The sequence below is a fragment of the Salminus brasiliensis genome, chromosome 7 (genome assembly GCF_030463535.1).
Source record: "Salminus brasiliensis chromosome 7, fSalBra1.hap2, whole genome shotgun sequence".
NCBI lineage: Eukaryota > Metazoa > Chordata > Actinopteri > Characiformes > Bryconidae > Salminus > Salminus brasiliensis.
Genome location: NC_132884.1, coordinates 621,554 through 639,658, shown reverse-complemented (window position 1 = coordinate 639,658; position 18,105 = coordinate 621,554). Strand labels below are relative to the sequence as shown.

Genomic DNA, 18,105 nt, shown 5'->3' with positions numbered 1-18,105 from the left:
TTAACAGCGCAGGCCTCAGTTATAGCGAAGCTTTCAGCTGATTCTGTCTGTGTGAGAACTACAGCCTGAACACTAATACACTGTATGTCCAAATGTTTGTGGACACCCCTTCTAAAGAATACATTCGGCTACTTTAAGCTGCAACTATTGCTGACACAGACGTGCAAATGCACACACACAGACATACAGCTTGTCTAGTCCCTGTAGAGAAGAAGTAATACCAATAGAATAGGACTCTCTGGAGCAGATCAACATCATGACCCTATTGGCTCCATGCTGCCTAATGCCAGGCGTGGGCTAGAGGAGGGGTATAAAGCCCCCCAGCATTGAGGAGCTGTGGAGCAGTGGAAGAACTGTGTTCTCTGGAATGATGGTGGTGGAGCTCCATCTAATACTAGTAGAAAGTCTTCTTCTCTGGACAGTAGAGACAGTTACTCCAACAAAAGCAGAATCAGCTCTTTTAATAGCCTTGATTTCAGAAAAGACAATTAATAAGCAGGTGTCCCAATACTTTTGTCCATATAGTGTAAATAAATATAATGTAGAGAATGAAGGCTCTTCTGTCCCAGGATTAGCTTGACCAAGCATGCTAACATGGCTAACAATGAAAGGCTAACAATTAGCATGATGTAATTTGATATGAAGCTGATTAGGGTCGTTAAGCGTGGGCAGTGCTGATGAGACGTGGTTTTAGAGGAAACATTGTTTGGCGAACTGTTCATTAGCTAGTCTAGTAAGCAGAAGTATGTTGACCAATGAGCTTCCACTTCAAGTGAAAGATTTTCTTGACCAGGCCAGTTTGACTTTGATGCTAGCTCGATCTTCACTGTTAGCACCTTTCCCTTAAAAACAGGAAGCGTGTAGGAAGTGGACCGACTGCTGGCGGCTAATCCGGACAATAGTAAGGCCACTCTGTTGCACATGACAAACATGACATCACTGAAATACAGACGCTCATATCTTGGCATCTCTATCTGAATCATTATTGCATTCAGAGTAACTGATTAGCTTAGCGGTTCCATGGCTTACACTGGAGCGTGTATCAGAAAAGCTTAAGTGATTATTGCTTTTCTAAATTGTGCACATTTCCTCTCACACAGGTTTTCACTGAGGCCTTCCGGGTACACCAGCTTGAATACACCTACCCACTCACACACACTCACACAAACCACACACACCAGCTATTTTCCACACACTCCTGTTTTACTGCCTCTCAAAACATCTCCCAGCTGACCGCTCTGAGCATCTAGCAGCTATCGGACAGTGCAAATACAACACACACATCCCCAAATCTTACACACACAAATAAATTAACCCGTGTATAAACACTATGAACATTTCAGAATGAGAGCTGTGCGTATCCGGCGCTGACATGATGGAGTGATGGAGGAGTAAACACAGTGCTGGGTAGTCTCCCTACCGCTGTCCAGCAGTCACTACATATTACACCACACAATTAACCTATTAGTAACTTAATCTTTACCATTTCTGAATGAAATATAATCTGATTACCTTTGAATTGATTTTGGACTTCATCTGATCTTAACTTTCTCCCCTGCACCTTTTTAAGCCGACCCTCCGGACATAATGACTCATTTCACCATGGCTGTGAACATGCCTCCTGTCCTCCTACAGCAGCGCTGCAGGGCTACAGACCACACAATGAGAAATGATCCGTTTTCTTTTTTGCCCAGCTGGCTAAAGCAGATACACTAAATAGACAAAAGTTTTGAGACACCTCCACATTCCATCTATAAGAGCTTTCATGCCATCCCAGTCTAAACCCACAGGCCCCCCTTAACAGCAGCTCTACCAGCAGCAGCAGCAGGTCTGGAGCTCTGCTGCAGTTACTGAGTCAGTTGGAGGCTTTTCTGCACTCTGCTCTGAGCTCAGCACTCGGCCCTGACCCCGCTCTGTAACTTTACGTGGTCTGACAGACACTCGGTGGCTGAGCTGCTCTCTGTGAGCTGTTCCTCCTAAACTCTTCCACTGTTCAATAATAACACCACCCACAGCTGATGGAGGAAGATCTAGGAGGGAGGAGATTTCACCAGCTGACTTGTTGTTGTTGGTGCAGCGGTGAAATTTCATACAGAACCACGCTGGAGTTCAGTGAGCTCTTCAGAACCTCCCAGACTTCACGACTAGAGGCTGGACTGAACACTGACTAGACACCTGAATTCAGTGATCAAGAGGGGTGTCCCAATACTTTTGTCCAGATAGTGAAGCTCATACTACTGCTAGGCTGTTGAATATCTCATTTCAGCTGTGTAACTCTGCTGACTGATTTCACAGTGGGAAGAATGAATTATGTGAATGACAGATATGACTCATCAGATGAGAAAAACAACAAGCTACACTGCTACCTGGATCCTACTTCTGTACCGTTCGGCTCCTTCTCTCTGAATAAGAGGGTCTAAAATGGTCTCAGGCTGTTTTCTATGCTAGTCAGTCATCCTGTCTCTTTCCCCACATCCCCACATTCTGCACTGCACAGGTTTGCTTTAATTAAACAGTGAGTTTGACCAAGAAGACGCTGTTATTTGGCAGCTGAGGAGAGAGTTACACTAATGCTAGCTTGGTTGTGTTTGTTAGGACGATCGTGGTGAGAGAACATTCGTTTCAGAACACAGGAAAGAGTTCCAGCCTAAACCTGGCATTTAATATAGTGTTTGTGATGCAGTGCAGCACGTTAAACACTTCTTTAAATCTACAGCTGTAGGTCGAATGTTAAAGGCGTTTGAATTTTCCAAGACAGGGCCCTCATTTCTCCCAAGACCCCTGGGTGCACTCAGACTGGGGCCAGACTCACAAAAGTGACCAACTGATATTCTTCAGTACTCTCCATGCTTCCAAAACATGTCTCTTAATAAAGATTATAAGAATAATTCATTCTTAAAGATATATTCTCAAATGTTTCTGTTAATGAGGTTAACAGTGGAGGAGGTTCTATAAAGCTTCTTCTTTTTAACCACAATTAAACCATCGACCAGTAGACGCTGCCTCTGCTCACCTCAACCATCCTCATCAAGGTCAGTTTCCTGTAGACTGTTTCCTCTGCTGTCACGTCTGACTCACATTTACTGAACACTTTTAAGTCATGTTTGCTTTGATCCTGTTCTTTATCATTAAAACAAATATGATCAAATAAAGGAATGATGCTAATTTAAATTAAAAATGTATCTTTCATGGTTTGTGATAAGCTGTAATAATGCAGCATGAAAGGCTACATTACAAACAGCTGCAGAAGAACACAAAGAACAGAGTCTAAGGAGGGAAAAGATTAAAGCTATAAAGAGAATGAATATCTGAGGGTGTTTGTATTGCATTAGAGGATATTCTTATTAACTTATTAAAGTGTTGATCTTCAGACTCTTCTTATGAATGCATCAGGTCTACCTTTACTACCCAGCACTGCTAATACACGCATGCTTCCTGTGCTAAACAATATCTCAGTTCCTGAGAGGCACTTGATATGCACAGCACCGTTACACAAACAGATATTCCCAATAACGAGTTCTGTTGTCCGCTGTTCAGCAGAATGGCAGGGGTTTATGCATCACTATCACAATGATATTTTCAATATGGCTGTAATTTCTGTCACCTGCAGTTGTCAGCGCTTTGTTACTACAGCTCCATTAAATCAAAAACCTTCATCTCCATTTTAACAGTTTTGATTTACATAAATTGAGAGTTTACTCTATTATACATGCCCACTGGGCACGGTAAACTTCTGGAAGCAAAAAAAAAAAAAAAAAAAAAAAAAAAAATTTATTCAGAACACCTTTGTGAGTTTGCTGGTAATTGGGCAGATACGGAGGAAAACACAGCTGTGCCCCTGCTCTTCCAGAAAGCTGCCGGTTCTTTGGATGCTTTAGGATGTGTTTTCTCAGCAGTGATGTTGCACCTAATATCCCACACTCTGCTGGGAGTTTAGCATTACCGGTACCACAGTTAGATTTCACCCAAAGCTGCTCGCGTTTTGAGTAGCCCTGCCGTGTTGCTGCTAGAAACGTCTCAAGCTCTGCTTTAGTGCTAAACACATCCAGTTTTTTCTATCTATATATTTACATGCTTAAATGGTTCTGTATAGCACCATTGCCTTACTGAAGAACCATTTCTAAGAGTGTTGGAAGATGAAGACTAGCACATACATCCTCTTGAAGCCAATCTGAACCACCATCTCTGCTACATGAGATAGCAGACCTCCAGCACCAAGACTATCAGCAACGTAGCATCGCCCAATTTTACCTATAGCAACACCTTCAATGAACTCCTCCTCAGGGATCCTTGCTGCAAACCCAGCTATGGTTGGTTCCTGTGTCAGAAGCTGGACTCGGGCACTGCTCTCCTCCTGCCCAGTGTGGAGCTGCTACTGTGTCGAGTCCTCTGCAGTGACCCATGCGAGTGCTTTTCTCCACTGGAGTTCCGCAGTCCCCCTGAGACGCCGTTCCGCTGCAGGGACACTGTCCTCTGCAGGTTCCCTCCAGTCCTGCGAGGGATGCTGGAGGAGCTGTGTGAGCGTCTGATGTCAACTGCTCTGCCATTGGCCAACTCGTCTCCCAGTTGTGTCCCGACGCCATTAGTCGCCCCCCGTGTGGTTGTGCCATGGCTTCTGGAAGGTAGGGAGAGTCGGGATGTGCTTCTTTCCCCAGGAACGCCATCTTCTGCCGGGTCACCTTCGCCAGATGCTTGTGCTGGGTCCCTCTTCAGAAACCCGCCCTTCAGGAAGGCCATGATGCCATCAGGAGCCTTCGTTTCGTCTGCCTTACGTTCCGTCTCGTCCACCACTAGTGTGTCTGAGGCCGTCTTGCTTTTCCTCAGGAGTGTCCCTCCTGAACCTGGGATGCTAATGCTAGAGTTTCTCTGGTTCTGTGGGTTTTGGGCTCTTGCTTGATCCTGTTTGGACCTCCTGGTGCTTCTTCGTGTCAAGGTGCCATCCTCTTTCTGCCCGGTTCTCTGTCCGGGTCGCTGTTGACCCTCAGCCACCCGTGGGGAGTCGTGGAGACCTTTTTGACCCTCTGGGGTTTTCGGACCTTCTCGGGCCTCCTTGTTGGAAGATGAGCTCACCAGAGTAGTGATGGGGTCGTTGGTGCACCGAGGTCTTCTGCCTGATTCCAGGTACTCCACTAGCTGGACTGGGGTGTTAGAGGCAGCAGGGGCAGCAGGGGCAGCAGGGGCAGGAGGGGCAGGAGGGGCTGCGGGAGCAGGTGAGGCAGCTGGAGCAGGTTTGCGTCTGTCTTTGGAGCCGAAGGACCATCTCAGAGGAAATAATTTACTGGTATGTTCCTTTGGTTTGGTGGGGCTTTTCATGCTTACACTGCGTCCCTGCAGCCCTCGGATAAAAGGCCTCGTCTCGAAACCTCCTAATGAGACTGAAAGAGAGAGGAGACACACTGTAAATAGAAGACGTCAACATTCTAAGAATTCTCTGAACAACACGCACTGAAAAGTCTGACTCTTCTGTAAAATGTGAACCAGTGCTTACGCGGAGAGCGAGGTCATTAGCATTAATAAGAGGGGGAATTATCTACTGCAGTAATGAAGCGCCTATAGAAGTCATTTTATTCAATTATTCCATTTCAAATATTTTTTTTATAGATGTTACCAAAAGGAAATCAAATGGAAGCAATGCCACTGTAGCTGAAAACACTTTTCTGCTTGGCAGCTTTGCTTCCTGATACAGAATATGGACAAAAGTATTGGGACACTGGCTTATTCCCTGTGTCTTCTAAAATCAAGAGTGTTAAAAAGATTTGATCCTGTGTCCTTACTGTGCAGGGAAGAAGGCTTTCTACTAGATTTTGGAGGAACATTGCTGTTAGGATTTGATTGCATTCTGTGACAAGAGAGTTAGTGAGGTCAGGATGTTGGATGATGATCATCACCCCACCTTATCATCCCCAATTCCCCAAGTCATCCCATCCAAAAGTACTGGATGGAGCTCCTCCACCATCATTCCAGAGAACACAGCTCCTCCACTGCTCCACAGCTCAATGCTGGGGGGCTCTATACCCCTCTAACCCATGCCTGGTATTAGGCAGTATGGTGCCAATAGGTTCATGTACAATCACTATTATTGTGTGTGTATATGTGTCAGCAATGGGTGCAACTTAAAGTAGCTGAATGCATTCATTAGAAGTCCACAAACATTTGGACATGCAACGTACTTGGACACATTTTCTCTCACTGTAATGAGCAGGCTGTAGGAGGTAGTGCTCCAGAATTTTCTGAATGTAGTGAACAGTGATTAGAGCAGCTTCGGTCTTTAGGGAAGGACAGATTACCCTTGTCATCCTTTAGAGCTTCATCCTGGAAGACAGGTAGGTCAGGTAAGTCAGGTGAGTCAGGGATGGAGGGGCAGGTGGTGGACGAGCGCGACACCATGCTGCCCCTCTTACTGTCTCCGTTCAGACGCATCAGCCAGTGCTCTGACACGGATGAACTGGTCGAACCTGAGGAGACGAAGGACCCTGTAACATCATACAGTCATAATAATGGGCATAATTCACAGCAGCTCAATTAACCCTCATAACCAGGTTCACAGTCAGACAGTTAATCAGGTCAGGGTGGAAATCCTAAATAATATTTATAAAACATCCTTTTCATTGTCTGATCAGGAGTGAGTGGGTGTTCTAGACCAAACACTGGACAGAAAACTGTCCAGTCAGGATGGCTCTCTCAGTGGTATCTGGGCAGATTCAGCTAAACCAGCTCTCCCATTGGTCGGGACTTCACTGGTAGAACCGAAGGCTGTCAGATTAACCAGATTAACCAGAATCAACCAATCACTCTAGTTCCTCTGGCGGTTCTAGACAGGCTGATGCTCATACCTCTGATGGAGCTGTTAGCAGACCATGGCGGGATAGCGTTCCTGCGCTGGTAGAACAGGATGTACGCCCCTCTCGTACACAGCTCCTCCTCCGGCACCAGATCCACACTGCTGTCATCATAACTGTACCACTGACCGTCCACTGAGTTCCTGCAATATGCTACACACACACAAACACACACACACCTCAGATTATTTACAGGACATAAGATCTGTCCTGATTGGCTCTCCTGTGTTGAATCTAATTCAAAAAGCAGGGATAAACACTCCTTATAACTTCAGTGTGAATGGGTGGGGCTAAACTTTGCAGGATTATTTGCTGGGTCCAAACTGCTGTGTGCTAACTGGGTGGGGCTAAACTGATATAGGATGGATGGGTGGGGCTAAACTTATATAGGATGAATGGGCGGGGCTAAACTTCTGCAGGATTATTGCTGGGGCTAAACTGCTGTAGGCTGAATGGGAGGAGCTAAACTAATATAGGCTGAATGGGCGGGGCTAAGATTTTGCAGGATTATTTGCTGGGGGCAGTAACTAGAGTTCTGTCCTGCTGAACATCCCAGCAGCTGGAGATGCTAATGAAGGCGTTACAGAAGGAAAGTGAAACCTGTTCTCTGAGCACACTCCGACACTCTGCTGAAATCATGTTTATTATTTCACTGAACTCTGAGTTCAGGTTTCTATAAATGCAACAGAGTGGTCTACACTCTGCCCCTCCATCACCTGCTCATTAAGCGTCCCACTGAGCATCTGCCAGACAAATCAGCACTGCTTCTGAAGCTGCAGCTTCTTCTGAACCCCTTCAGCGCTGCAAATTATGTGGGTGTGCAAATCATTTTCATTTAAACTCCAGAATTTAGTCGTGACTCATTTTCACTCTTTTAAAAAGTAAACTCCAAAACTGACATCAATCCACAACAATAAAACTAGAGTAATTAATTTAATTCAACTAAAATACAGCGGCCCAACCCTGTGATCCCCCACTGTGAAGAGGCCAGTGACTGAAAGCACAAAGTAGGTGTTTCCAATAAAGTGGCCAGTGAGTGTATTAATAAGTAAAGCCTGTGAGGTGGAGGTACCTGTGTAGTGTCCGCCGTGCATCCCACCGTGGTGGTTACACACAGCATAAAGGTCATACAGGAAGTCTGAGTCTCCGTGTGTCCAGGTTGGAGGCCAGGGTGCAGGGTTTCGGCTGCCTTGACTGCGTTTGGCCACATGGGGAGCCATGTCCAGTCCGTTCTGGGGGAACCTGACCAGCGTGGACAGTTTATTTCTGCGGTCAGCCACCTGGCGGAACCGCTTCAGGTGCAGGATAAGGATGTCTGGCAGAGTCCACAGGCTGAGCTTCAGCATGCCCTGCTGCAGCTGCTTACAGTGAGGACACCTCCATGCGTCGTCTGGCGCCAACTGTCCACACACACACACACACACACACAGAGTAGAGCCTTCAATGTCTGTCTGCACTCAACAGAACCTCAGTCTTCATGTATGATTTGGCTGGATTCAGAAATCCTTTCCCAAATACTTGTTGGGCTTCAAATGTGCAGGTCCTCCTAGCCCCTCTCCCACCTTTGACAGACCCCCCGCATTCAGCCCTGCATTATTTATTATGCAATTTTAAGGCCCAATTAAAGCTCTATCACAGGTCCATATTATCCCAAAATGCTTCAGAGGCTGCAGTTCAGGGCCCTGACCACTGGGGGAACTCACAAGCAGCACTGCAAATTAAATAGAAGTAAAAGCAACTGAAAATGTTGAGATTTGTCATTTTAAATTATCTATAATTTGAGATCTCAGCACTGACTCACTGTCGTCTATAAACATCCTGCTAAAACAAACCAGCGTAGACCAGCACTGCTGATTAGTGGACACAGGTATGTTGGTCCAGACCAGCACCAGGCCAGCAGGTCACTTAACTCTTAAAGATAATTAGCAAACACTAGCATTCTGTACTGTTGTTTACTACATCTACAGGGACTAGACAAGCTGTGTGTGTTAAGTAGCTGATGGCATTCATTAGGACACATTTAGACATATAGCATTGCTTTGACCACAAGGGTGTGATCTGCCTTACAACAGGAAAACCACTAACTGTGCAGAGCAGAAGCAGAAGCCTGGCTGGAGTTTCACACCTTTAACAGACTGGTCTGTGAGTTTTAGCTTCCACACACTCTTCAGTCAGTCCGAATAGCTTGCATCTGTAAGTACTGGCATTTTATCATAATATTAGTTACTACTGGTCATTTATATATATATATACACACAATGGGGCCAAAAAGTATTTAGTCAGACACTGACTGTGTAAGTTCCCCTACTTAGAAAGATGAGAGAGGTCTCCTCTAGAGCAGTGAGGTTTCAGGGCTGTCGCTGGGCAACACAGACTTCCAACTCCCTCCACAAATGTTCTATGGGGTTGAGGTCTGGAGACCGCCCCACTGTGTATATATATATATATATATATATATATATATATATATATATATATACATACATATGTAGCTAGAAACAGCACCACAGAACGTTAGGGATTAATACCCATAAAAGGGTTCTTTAGTAAAGCAATGATGAAGAACTAAATGCTTGGTCTGGTTAAACAGTTCCTCAAGGTGGTTCTCTATGAAACTTCTAAATATAGCACCACTAATGTCACTGGTCAGAAAAACCTTCAGTACTGATTGTCTTTGATTTTTTTTTTTGATTATTTGATTATATATTTGGTTAGGGTGTTTTTACCACCCCTACATTACCCTGACGCTTCTTAACTTCTCTCTCAGGTAAACATGGCTTCAGCCCTTCTCCTGTCCTTCACTCTGACATTTCTATCCCTATGTTCAGAAACATTAACTGAAAGTAAGTTACTGTACAATCATTTTTAGTATGATAGTCCTGTACTGGCTTTAGTCCTGTATTGTGTATTGTCCTGTTGTGTCTATAGTACTGTATAGGGTATAGTCCGGTACTGTCTATAGTCCGGTACTGTCTATAGTCCCGTATTGTGTATAGTCCGGTACTGTCTATTGTCCTGTATTGTGTATAGTCCTGTATTGTTTGTAGTCCTGTACTGTCTATTGTCCTGTATTGTGTATTGTCCTGTATTGTCTATTTAAAAAATGCACTAAAGCCTCTGAAAACCACTGTAAATGTGTCGTCCTCTGATTCAGCAGGACTGCTCTCAGTGGAATGCCAGCCTGCAGCTGGAGTCGTTGGGCAGAGCATGAAGATCTCCTGCTCATTCAGGACCTCTTTAGGAATAGATCAGGGGATTATTATCAATACAGTGTTTGTCTATAAGAATGGTCAAAAAGATCCACTGTTTACAATTAAAAACAGCGGTGGATCTGGAGACCCTCGATTTAGACTTCCATCTGTGAGCGATCCGTCTCTGGAGCTGACCCACACTGCGTTCACTGATGAAGGAGAGTACCTGTACAAGCTTTCAACCAATCGTGGCATCATTAAAGACGGAGTGTTCAGGATCAGCGTCACAGGTAAGAGTTACGCTTCATTTCCTCTGGACTGTGAACAAAAGGGCATGGAGGGGGGAAACAAGGGCAAGTGGTTTGGTTACTGAGGTCCGCACTGTGAGAACGGGTTCTTCAGGGGTTCTCCAGGGGTTCTTTAGTAATGAAGCTAATTTTTTCCCCTGTTTAGCTAAATTCACTGAGCCGACCATGAACTCCTGGCCAGAAAAGATTGTGGAAGGTCAGGGCGCCGACCTTTACTGCAATGCTAGTGGCGGCTATCCAGCAGGGATCATTCGCTGGTTTGACCAAATCAACACTGACTGGACGAAGAGTGCCACACTGACAATCAAAGAGGGTGAGGACAAACTGCTGCAGTTGTCCAGCAAACTGTCCTTCCCCTCGATCGACCCGAGCTGGGCGCCCTTCAGGTGTGTGGTCCTTAACAGCAGAAACGTCCAGGAAGGAGAGAGCACATTCCAGCTGAAGATGACGGACAGCTGTCTTTGCTGCTCCTCCAGGGAACAGTGCAGAGCCCAGTTCTGTTTGCCAGGAGGGCGCTGATGACACCTCTGACAGATTTATGATCTTCAGTTCAGTATTGACTATCTAGAGGAGGCTTGGTATACCATACCAACCACCCAGCAACATGATAGTAACCACCTGGGTTACCATAGCGACCAGTGAGAACCATTTAATCTGCGCAACCATAATTTTCTAGTCTATTAATTTTGTGTGTGTTAAAGATTGTGTGTGTGTGTGTGTGTTTACCTGCTCTTCTTTGGTGTAGAGCTGAAAACACTCGTCCAGTGTACAGCTGTGCTGCTGCAGGTGATTCTGCTGCTGCACACGAACACTTTCAGCATCCTTCACACACTCCTCCTGAATACTGCCAAACAAACTACACACACACACACACACACACACGCACACACACACACACACACACACACACACACACAAACTTTTTTACATGTATATGTTTTATACATGTAGGTATATATACTGGCATCTGTATTACATATATTCATATATAATAATATAATAACCTCTATTCAATAATAATGTGCCCCATTTTTGAGCGTTTCTATTGGCCCATTCATCATGAAATTCTGATACAGTATAATATTTAATATTTTATTAACAAAAAAGTAAAGAGATGCAAAAATGGATTTCATCTGCATTTTATCCATGTATGTATACGTATATATATGAAAGTATCTATATGTAATAGTATGTCATATATGTGCATGTGTGTGTTTGTGTGTGTGCGTGTAAACTGTATCTATACATTACACATGACATTAATCTCAGTAAATACTGTATGTAAGTTTTAAAATACGAAACAGGGAGCTTTTATAAAAAGCACTCACTGTAGCTCACCATTCTTTCACTTTTGTTTCCCACTCGATGACAAGTTTCACATGCGGAGGACCTCCAGAACCACACAGCTTCAGAGCTCTGGAAGAGCAAAACCCCAGCATTCAGTCCTCTTACTCTCTGGAGATGCATTACTGTTGAGATGAACCTCAGACTTGATCACTAATCTCTGACATGCACTGAACTACAGAGCATCCATGTCATAGATAACAGTGAGCCCTATAGCTGCAGGAGCGATATGAGGAACCAGTGTTCAGTAGCAGCATCTGTCCACCAGGTGTCACTGTAGGATCAGAGATGTACCTTCTGAAGGCCCGTGTTACCTGTGTGTAGCAGGTGATTGCACAGGCTGTGTGTAACTTGCTCAACTCCCAGAGCTGCTGCCTGTCAGACGCCAGGGCACTTCACCTTCTTTTAGAATTGGACTTTTCTCTGTGTTTAGAGAAGGACGAAGAGCAGCTTGTTTTTGTTAAAATCTCAGATCAAAGCTGTTTTGGCCTAAAGGTGATTTAAACACCTGACAGGTTTGATTAATGATGAGCGATGATATCACAGCAAGGGGATCCGGGTGCTGGACTGCTTTAAAAAAATGAAATTAGATTTTAATGTGGTCAGTTATTACATCATGATTTAAAAACAGTGAAGAAATAAGGTAATGATGCTTGGGGGAGGGGGGGTTGTGTGAGATGCTCGGTTCTAGATAAGCTCCTCCAGTCAGAGCTGTTCTACAGTGGAGGTTCTAGATAACCTCCCTCAGTCAGAGCTGTGGTTCTACAGTGGAGGTGAAGGGAAGCAGACATCTGAAGCTCTAATAAAAGCTCTTCACAGAAAGTTCTTCACCTAATGGTGATGAAGACGCTGCCTGATGCCTGAGACACGGTTCTACCAGAGTTCTGAGAAGAGTTCGGCTCTAGAACCTGCTTTTAAAATCAGATCATTAAAATGGTGGAGGGATACATGCTGCAGGGTGTAGTGCGGCTACAGAAAGTAGTCCCTAAAGAGAACTGGATTAGTTCAGATTCTCCACTGTTTTACCCTCATCATCATCATCATCATCATCATCATTCCATATAAAGATAGGAGATACATTATGGGCTGTATCTGTGTTGTAGTCATGGTGACCAACGCCTGATTCCATTCACCTCCACTGTAGAGAGATCAGAGGGGGTCAGTGTCTCTACACTGAACCTCCGACTCTGACTGAGCTCAGCTCTCAGTTCTACAGATCATTTTTTAAAACTCTGTGGAACTTCTCTTTTATAAGACACTAATCGACAGCTGGCTGAACACCCGGGGACTTGTTGAGGCTAGCAATGTGAAAGATAATTCCCGAAACAGATCTCACTTACAAAACTGCTGCCAATCGAGATAGAGAAGATAGAGCGGGAGAGACAGAACTAGCCTCTGCCTGAAGAAAGTGCATCCCTTCCACCCAGCGCAATCCTGAAACCTAAAAATAGTCTTTATATCAGAAATAATAACAACAGCTCAGGGATCTGTACTTATAACCTGTTATCACCAGCACTGTGCTTTGTCAGGGACCCGGGAGAACAGAGAATGCTAGGAATGCTGCATTAGAAAGCTTCAGTACACAACAGCTCTACACACAGACACACACACACACTGTAATACAAAAAATATCCCAGATCTAATGACAGAAATGCAAGCTGAAGTTATCTGGAGGTCTGGAGAGACAAAACACAGAGCTCTTTCAGCTACTGGGCCCCAGCACAGAGCTCTTTCAGATACTGGGCCCTAGCACAGAGCTCTTTCAGATACTGGGCCCCAGCACAGAGCTCTTTCAGATACTGGGCCCCAGCACAGAGCTCTTTCAGATTCTGGGCCCCAGCACAGAGCTTGTTTAGACACTGGGTCCCAGCACAGAGCTTATTTCGACACTGGGCCCCAGCACAGAGCTTATTTAGACACTGGGCCCCAGCACAGAGCTTATTTTGACACTGGGCCCCAGCACAGAGCTTATTTCGACACTGGGCCCCAGCACAGAGCTTATTTAGACACTGGGCCCCAGCACAGAGCTTGTTTAACTGTTAAACTGCGTCGTCTAACAGTGCTGAAATAATAATGACACAAATACAGACTGATTCACAGCACAGCTTCTACAGACAGCATGAACACCCATCCACACGGACAAACAGAACTACAGTTATGAAATCAATCATCCAGCTGGGGGGGTCAAATACAAGCCAGTTGTTTTTGTCTACTGAACTGGAAAACCACAGGGTTTGCATATGGTGCCAGTCAGACTGGCTCTTCAAAATCCTGCAGTGAAACCGTCGAGAAACAGCATTTTTGTGCAGTCAAGAGGATGTTTGGCGTCTGGAAATCATGCGACACAGCGCAGTAAACCATGAAGCTAAAGTTATACTGATACACTGGTATAACTCAGGAACAGCTCAGCCAGCTTACACTGTTTTACATGTAGTTACTGATTAGTTTATCCCTCTGAGGTGATAAAAGCCACAGAGCATGAGGGGTTAAACCCTAAGGATCTGTTTGTAGATCCACAAATCTCATCACTGCACACCTTACACATTACATCCATATCAGTACCGGAATAGGTCATAGTAAATACTGAATAATTCATAGTGGATATACAATAATTCACATTAGCACATACTAAAATAATCTATAGCGGAATCTGAATTATTCATAGTAGAAACTGAATAAATCATAGTGGAAGCTGAACAATTCCTATCACATACATAATACTTTATAGCATGTACTAAATCATTCACAGTAGTAATAAGGAGTGCCTCAAACCAGATAACACTATGAACAAGTCACAACGCAGCCAATCAGAGCTGAGCTTACCTGCATGTATCAGCCTTAAAGGAACAGTCACACAAACAGTCTGTTTAAAGTAACTGGTTGTTTTTGTAGGTCAGAGGGGAAGGATGGAGGGATTTGGGCCCTTTAGGATTAATAACTGTATAATAATGCTTGAGGAGTTAAAGCTCGAACTCACCTGTCCACTGCTGGATGCAACAGCGGCCGGCTGTCCTGAGGAGAGAGATAACTGCAGGACGTAGATCCGCCCACCACTCGGATCCGGAATAACACACTCGCATTCTGGAGAGACACAAACACACAATGACACAGGATATGTGGGACATATTGGCTGTTGCTCGAACAAGCATATTAGCTGCAATGCGTATACACACTAATATACAAACTGTATATATATATATAAACACACACACAGCTGCAGAACCAGTGCCCCTAGGTATCGCTGTTATGTCTTATACATCACCAGTTTTGGATTTGTGCATTAAAATTAAATGACACCCAATTCCTCATGCGCAATGCAGTAAGGGCCAGGAAACCTCGCTACTGGACAAAGGTAAGTGTGCAGAGGTCTACAGCACATAGGAAATGCATGGGAGCATCAGACAAAACAGGGATGCAAAGTCTACAAAATTAGTTAAGTTAAAATACAACCCATATTAACCCTTGGCGCTATACAGACTAATGATAAGGAAAATTAAAAATATAAACCCCACAAATAACACTGTATTGTCTATACCAGCAAATTTCACCTATACAGCTTAACGCTGATTCAGCCTACAAACGTTTAGTCCCACCCGTTTATCTTACAGTCATTTGACCCAGCCTGTTGAGCCTATAGCAGTTTAGCACCACCCATTCAGCCTACAGCAGTTTAGCTCCACCCATTCAGCCCACAGCAGTTCAGCACCACCCATTCAGCCTACAGCAGTTTAGCACCACCCATTCAGCCTATAGCAGTTTAGCTCTGCCCTTTCAGCCTACAGCAGTTTAGCTCCACCCATTCAGCCTATAGCAGTTTAGCACCACCCATTCAGCCTACAGCAGTTTAGCTCCACCCATTCAGCCTACAGCAGTTCAGCACCACCCATTCAGCCTACAGCAGTTTAGCTCTGCCCTTTCAGCCTACAGCAGTTTAGCTCCACCCATTCAGCCTACAGCAGTTTAGCTCCACCCATTCAGCCTACAGCAGTTTAGCTCCACCCATTCAGCCTACAGCAGTTTAGCTCCACCCATTCAGCATACAGCAGTTTAGCTCCACCCATTCAGCATACAGCAGTTTAGCTCCACCCATTCAGCCTACAGCAGTTTAGCACCACCCATTCAGCCTACAGCAGTTTAGCTCCACCCATTCAGCATACAGCAGTTTAGCTCCACCCATTCAGCATACAGCAGTTTAGCTCTGCCCTTTCAGCCTAATGTCTTCTTTGACTCTCTGAAGTGTGTGCTGTGGTGTAGGCTGGGAGTTTTTTTCGGATGACTGTCAAAAATCCATTACTTTGGGAGTATGTGGCATTCCGTTCAGTCGCTGTCAGTCTACATGACTGTGTGTGTTTTACACAGTAATGAAGGTGTTGTGCAATAAATCATTTAAGGAAAAAAAAACAAAAAACAAAAGACAGAGAGAAAGACGTTTATCGAAACATCAGCAGCGTGTGGACGGAGCTCGGTTAAGCGCAGCCTCTGTTCTGAAGCTCATTGTTTGCATCTGCGGTGCAGACAGTCGTGTAAAAGCAGCAGCCCTTCCCTTTCTTCTGCAGCAGCCTGAACTTCAGCTTATTGTGGAGAATCAGGCTGAGGGAACAATTTAAGACGTCGCTGGAGAAAATGGAACAGCACTGGAGCATAAAGAGAAATAAATTAAGCAGCTAATATAAAAATTTAACCAGCAGATGAGAAAGACAAGCTTTTGTTTGGGAAGGCGGCCGTGTTCTGGAGGCTTAAAGCGATAGGCTGGCTGTGCTTTCACCAGCAGCAATGCTCAGCTCTGCACTGATGTCTAATTTAGAGATTTCAGAGAGATCAAAAAGGGGGTCCAGAACTGTAGGGGGCGCTGGATTTCGGATCCCCACACGTAAACATGTACAGTAAAAATATCACAAACACCTCCTCAGACACCCTTCTCACTGTAGTCTACTAACAGTTCAGAGGCCCAGTCCGCCATAATGACCTTCAGTCCACTTTATCAGAACACCACCCTTATAAACGGCCCCACCCATTCAGCCTACAGAAGTTTAGCCCCACCCATTCAGCCTACAGAAGTTTAGCCCCACCCATTCAGTCTACACCAGATTAGCCCCACCCATTCAGCCTACACCAGATTAGCCCCACCCATTTAGCCTACAGCAGATTAGCTCCACCCATTCAGCCTGCAGTAGTTTAACTCCACCCCTTCAGCCTGCAGAACGTTAGCCCCAGTGGAGATGAATGTGGGTCACTGTTGGTTTCAGGTGTACTGGTTGACTGTATACACTGTGTGTGTGTGTGTGTGTGTGTGTGTGTGTAGTACCTGCACTTGTGTGCCGTTAAGCATTAGGTAGTAGAGTTTGCTGAGAATGCTCTGCTGAAGCTCCGCCCACGACACACCCCGCTCTTCACAGACCAGCATTGGAGGACTGAACCTAAAAGAACAAGAGAGAGAGAGAGAGAGAGAGAGAGAGAGAGAGAGAGAGAGAGATTGATTATTATTAATTTCCCTCACATCTTCTCAATCCAATAACCTGAATCTAATCCCACACACAAACATCTGCAGTCTAATCTGAGTCATCCCTCTGATCTCTCTGTGTTTATGTGAACAGCGGAAATATTAAAGTAAAATTATGGGTTCAATTCTCTCTCTCTCTCTCTCTCCCTCTCTCTCTCTCTTTCCTGCTCTCTCTCTCCCTCTCTCTGTCTCTCTCTCTCTCTTTTTCCTGCTCTCTCTCCCTCTCTCTTTCCTGCTCTCTCTCTCCCTCTCTCTGTCTCTCTCTCTCTCTCCCCCTCTCTCTCTCTCTCTCCCCCCCTCTCTCTCTCTCTCTCCCTCTCTCTCTCTCCCTCTCTCTCTCCCTCTCTCTTTCCTGCTCTCTCTCCCTCTCTCTGTCTCTCTCTCCCTCTCTCTCACATCCTCAGGTATTGAAATGCCATGCTGACATTTCCAGCTCCTTCAGGGAAAAGCGTCCTCTGTTCCCCTCCAAAAAACTCCAGGAAAGAGTTTCTGGAATTATGGGATCTTTGTGACTGTCAGTAGGAAACGTGTATCAACTGTCAATCAAACACTTGATACACTCTGGTCATTACCTATTCCAGAGATTACCCTCTGGTCATTACCTATTCCAGAGATTACCCTCTGGTCATTACCTATTCCAGAGATTACCCTCTGGTCATTACCTACTCCAGAGATTACCCTCCGGTCATTACCTATTCCAGAGATTACCCTCTGGTCATTACCTACTCCAGAGATTACCCTCTGGTCATTACCTACTCCAGAGATTACCCTCCGGTCATTACCTATTCCAGAGATTACCCTCCGGTCATTACCTATTCCAGAGATTACCCTCTGGTCATTACCTACTCCAGAGATTACCCTCTGGTCATTACCTACTCCAGAGATTACCCTCCGGTCATTACCTATTCCAGAGATTACCCTCC

At 45.0% G+C, this 18,105-nt stretch overlaps 1 protein-coding gene across 1 annotated transcript in view; it reads right to left on the bottom strand.

The window, feature by feature from the left end:
- Positions 1-4,183: 4,183 nt before the first annotated feature.
- Positions 4,184-18,105, bottom strand: part of usp43a (ubiquitin specific peptidase 43a) — a 34,070-nt gene continuing 20,148 nt past the window's right edge. The window contains 8 exon segments of the mRNA XM_072682767.1: positions 4,184-5,375; positions 6,288-6,455; positions 6,834-6,992; positions 7,912-8,239; positions 11,065-11,194; positions 11,677-11,754; positions 14,660-14,763; positions 16,988-17,099. Of these exon segments, the coding sequence (XP_072538868.1) occupies positions 4,324-5,375; positions 6,288-6,455; positions 6,834-6,992; positions 7,912-8,239; positions 11,065-11,194; positions 11,677-11,754; positions 14,660-14,763; positions 16,988-17,099 (2,131 nt within the window). The 3' untranslated portion in view covers positions 4,184-4,323.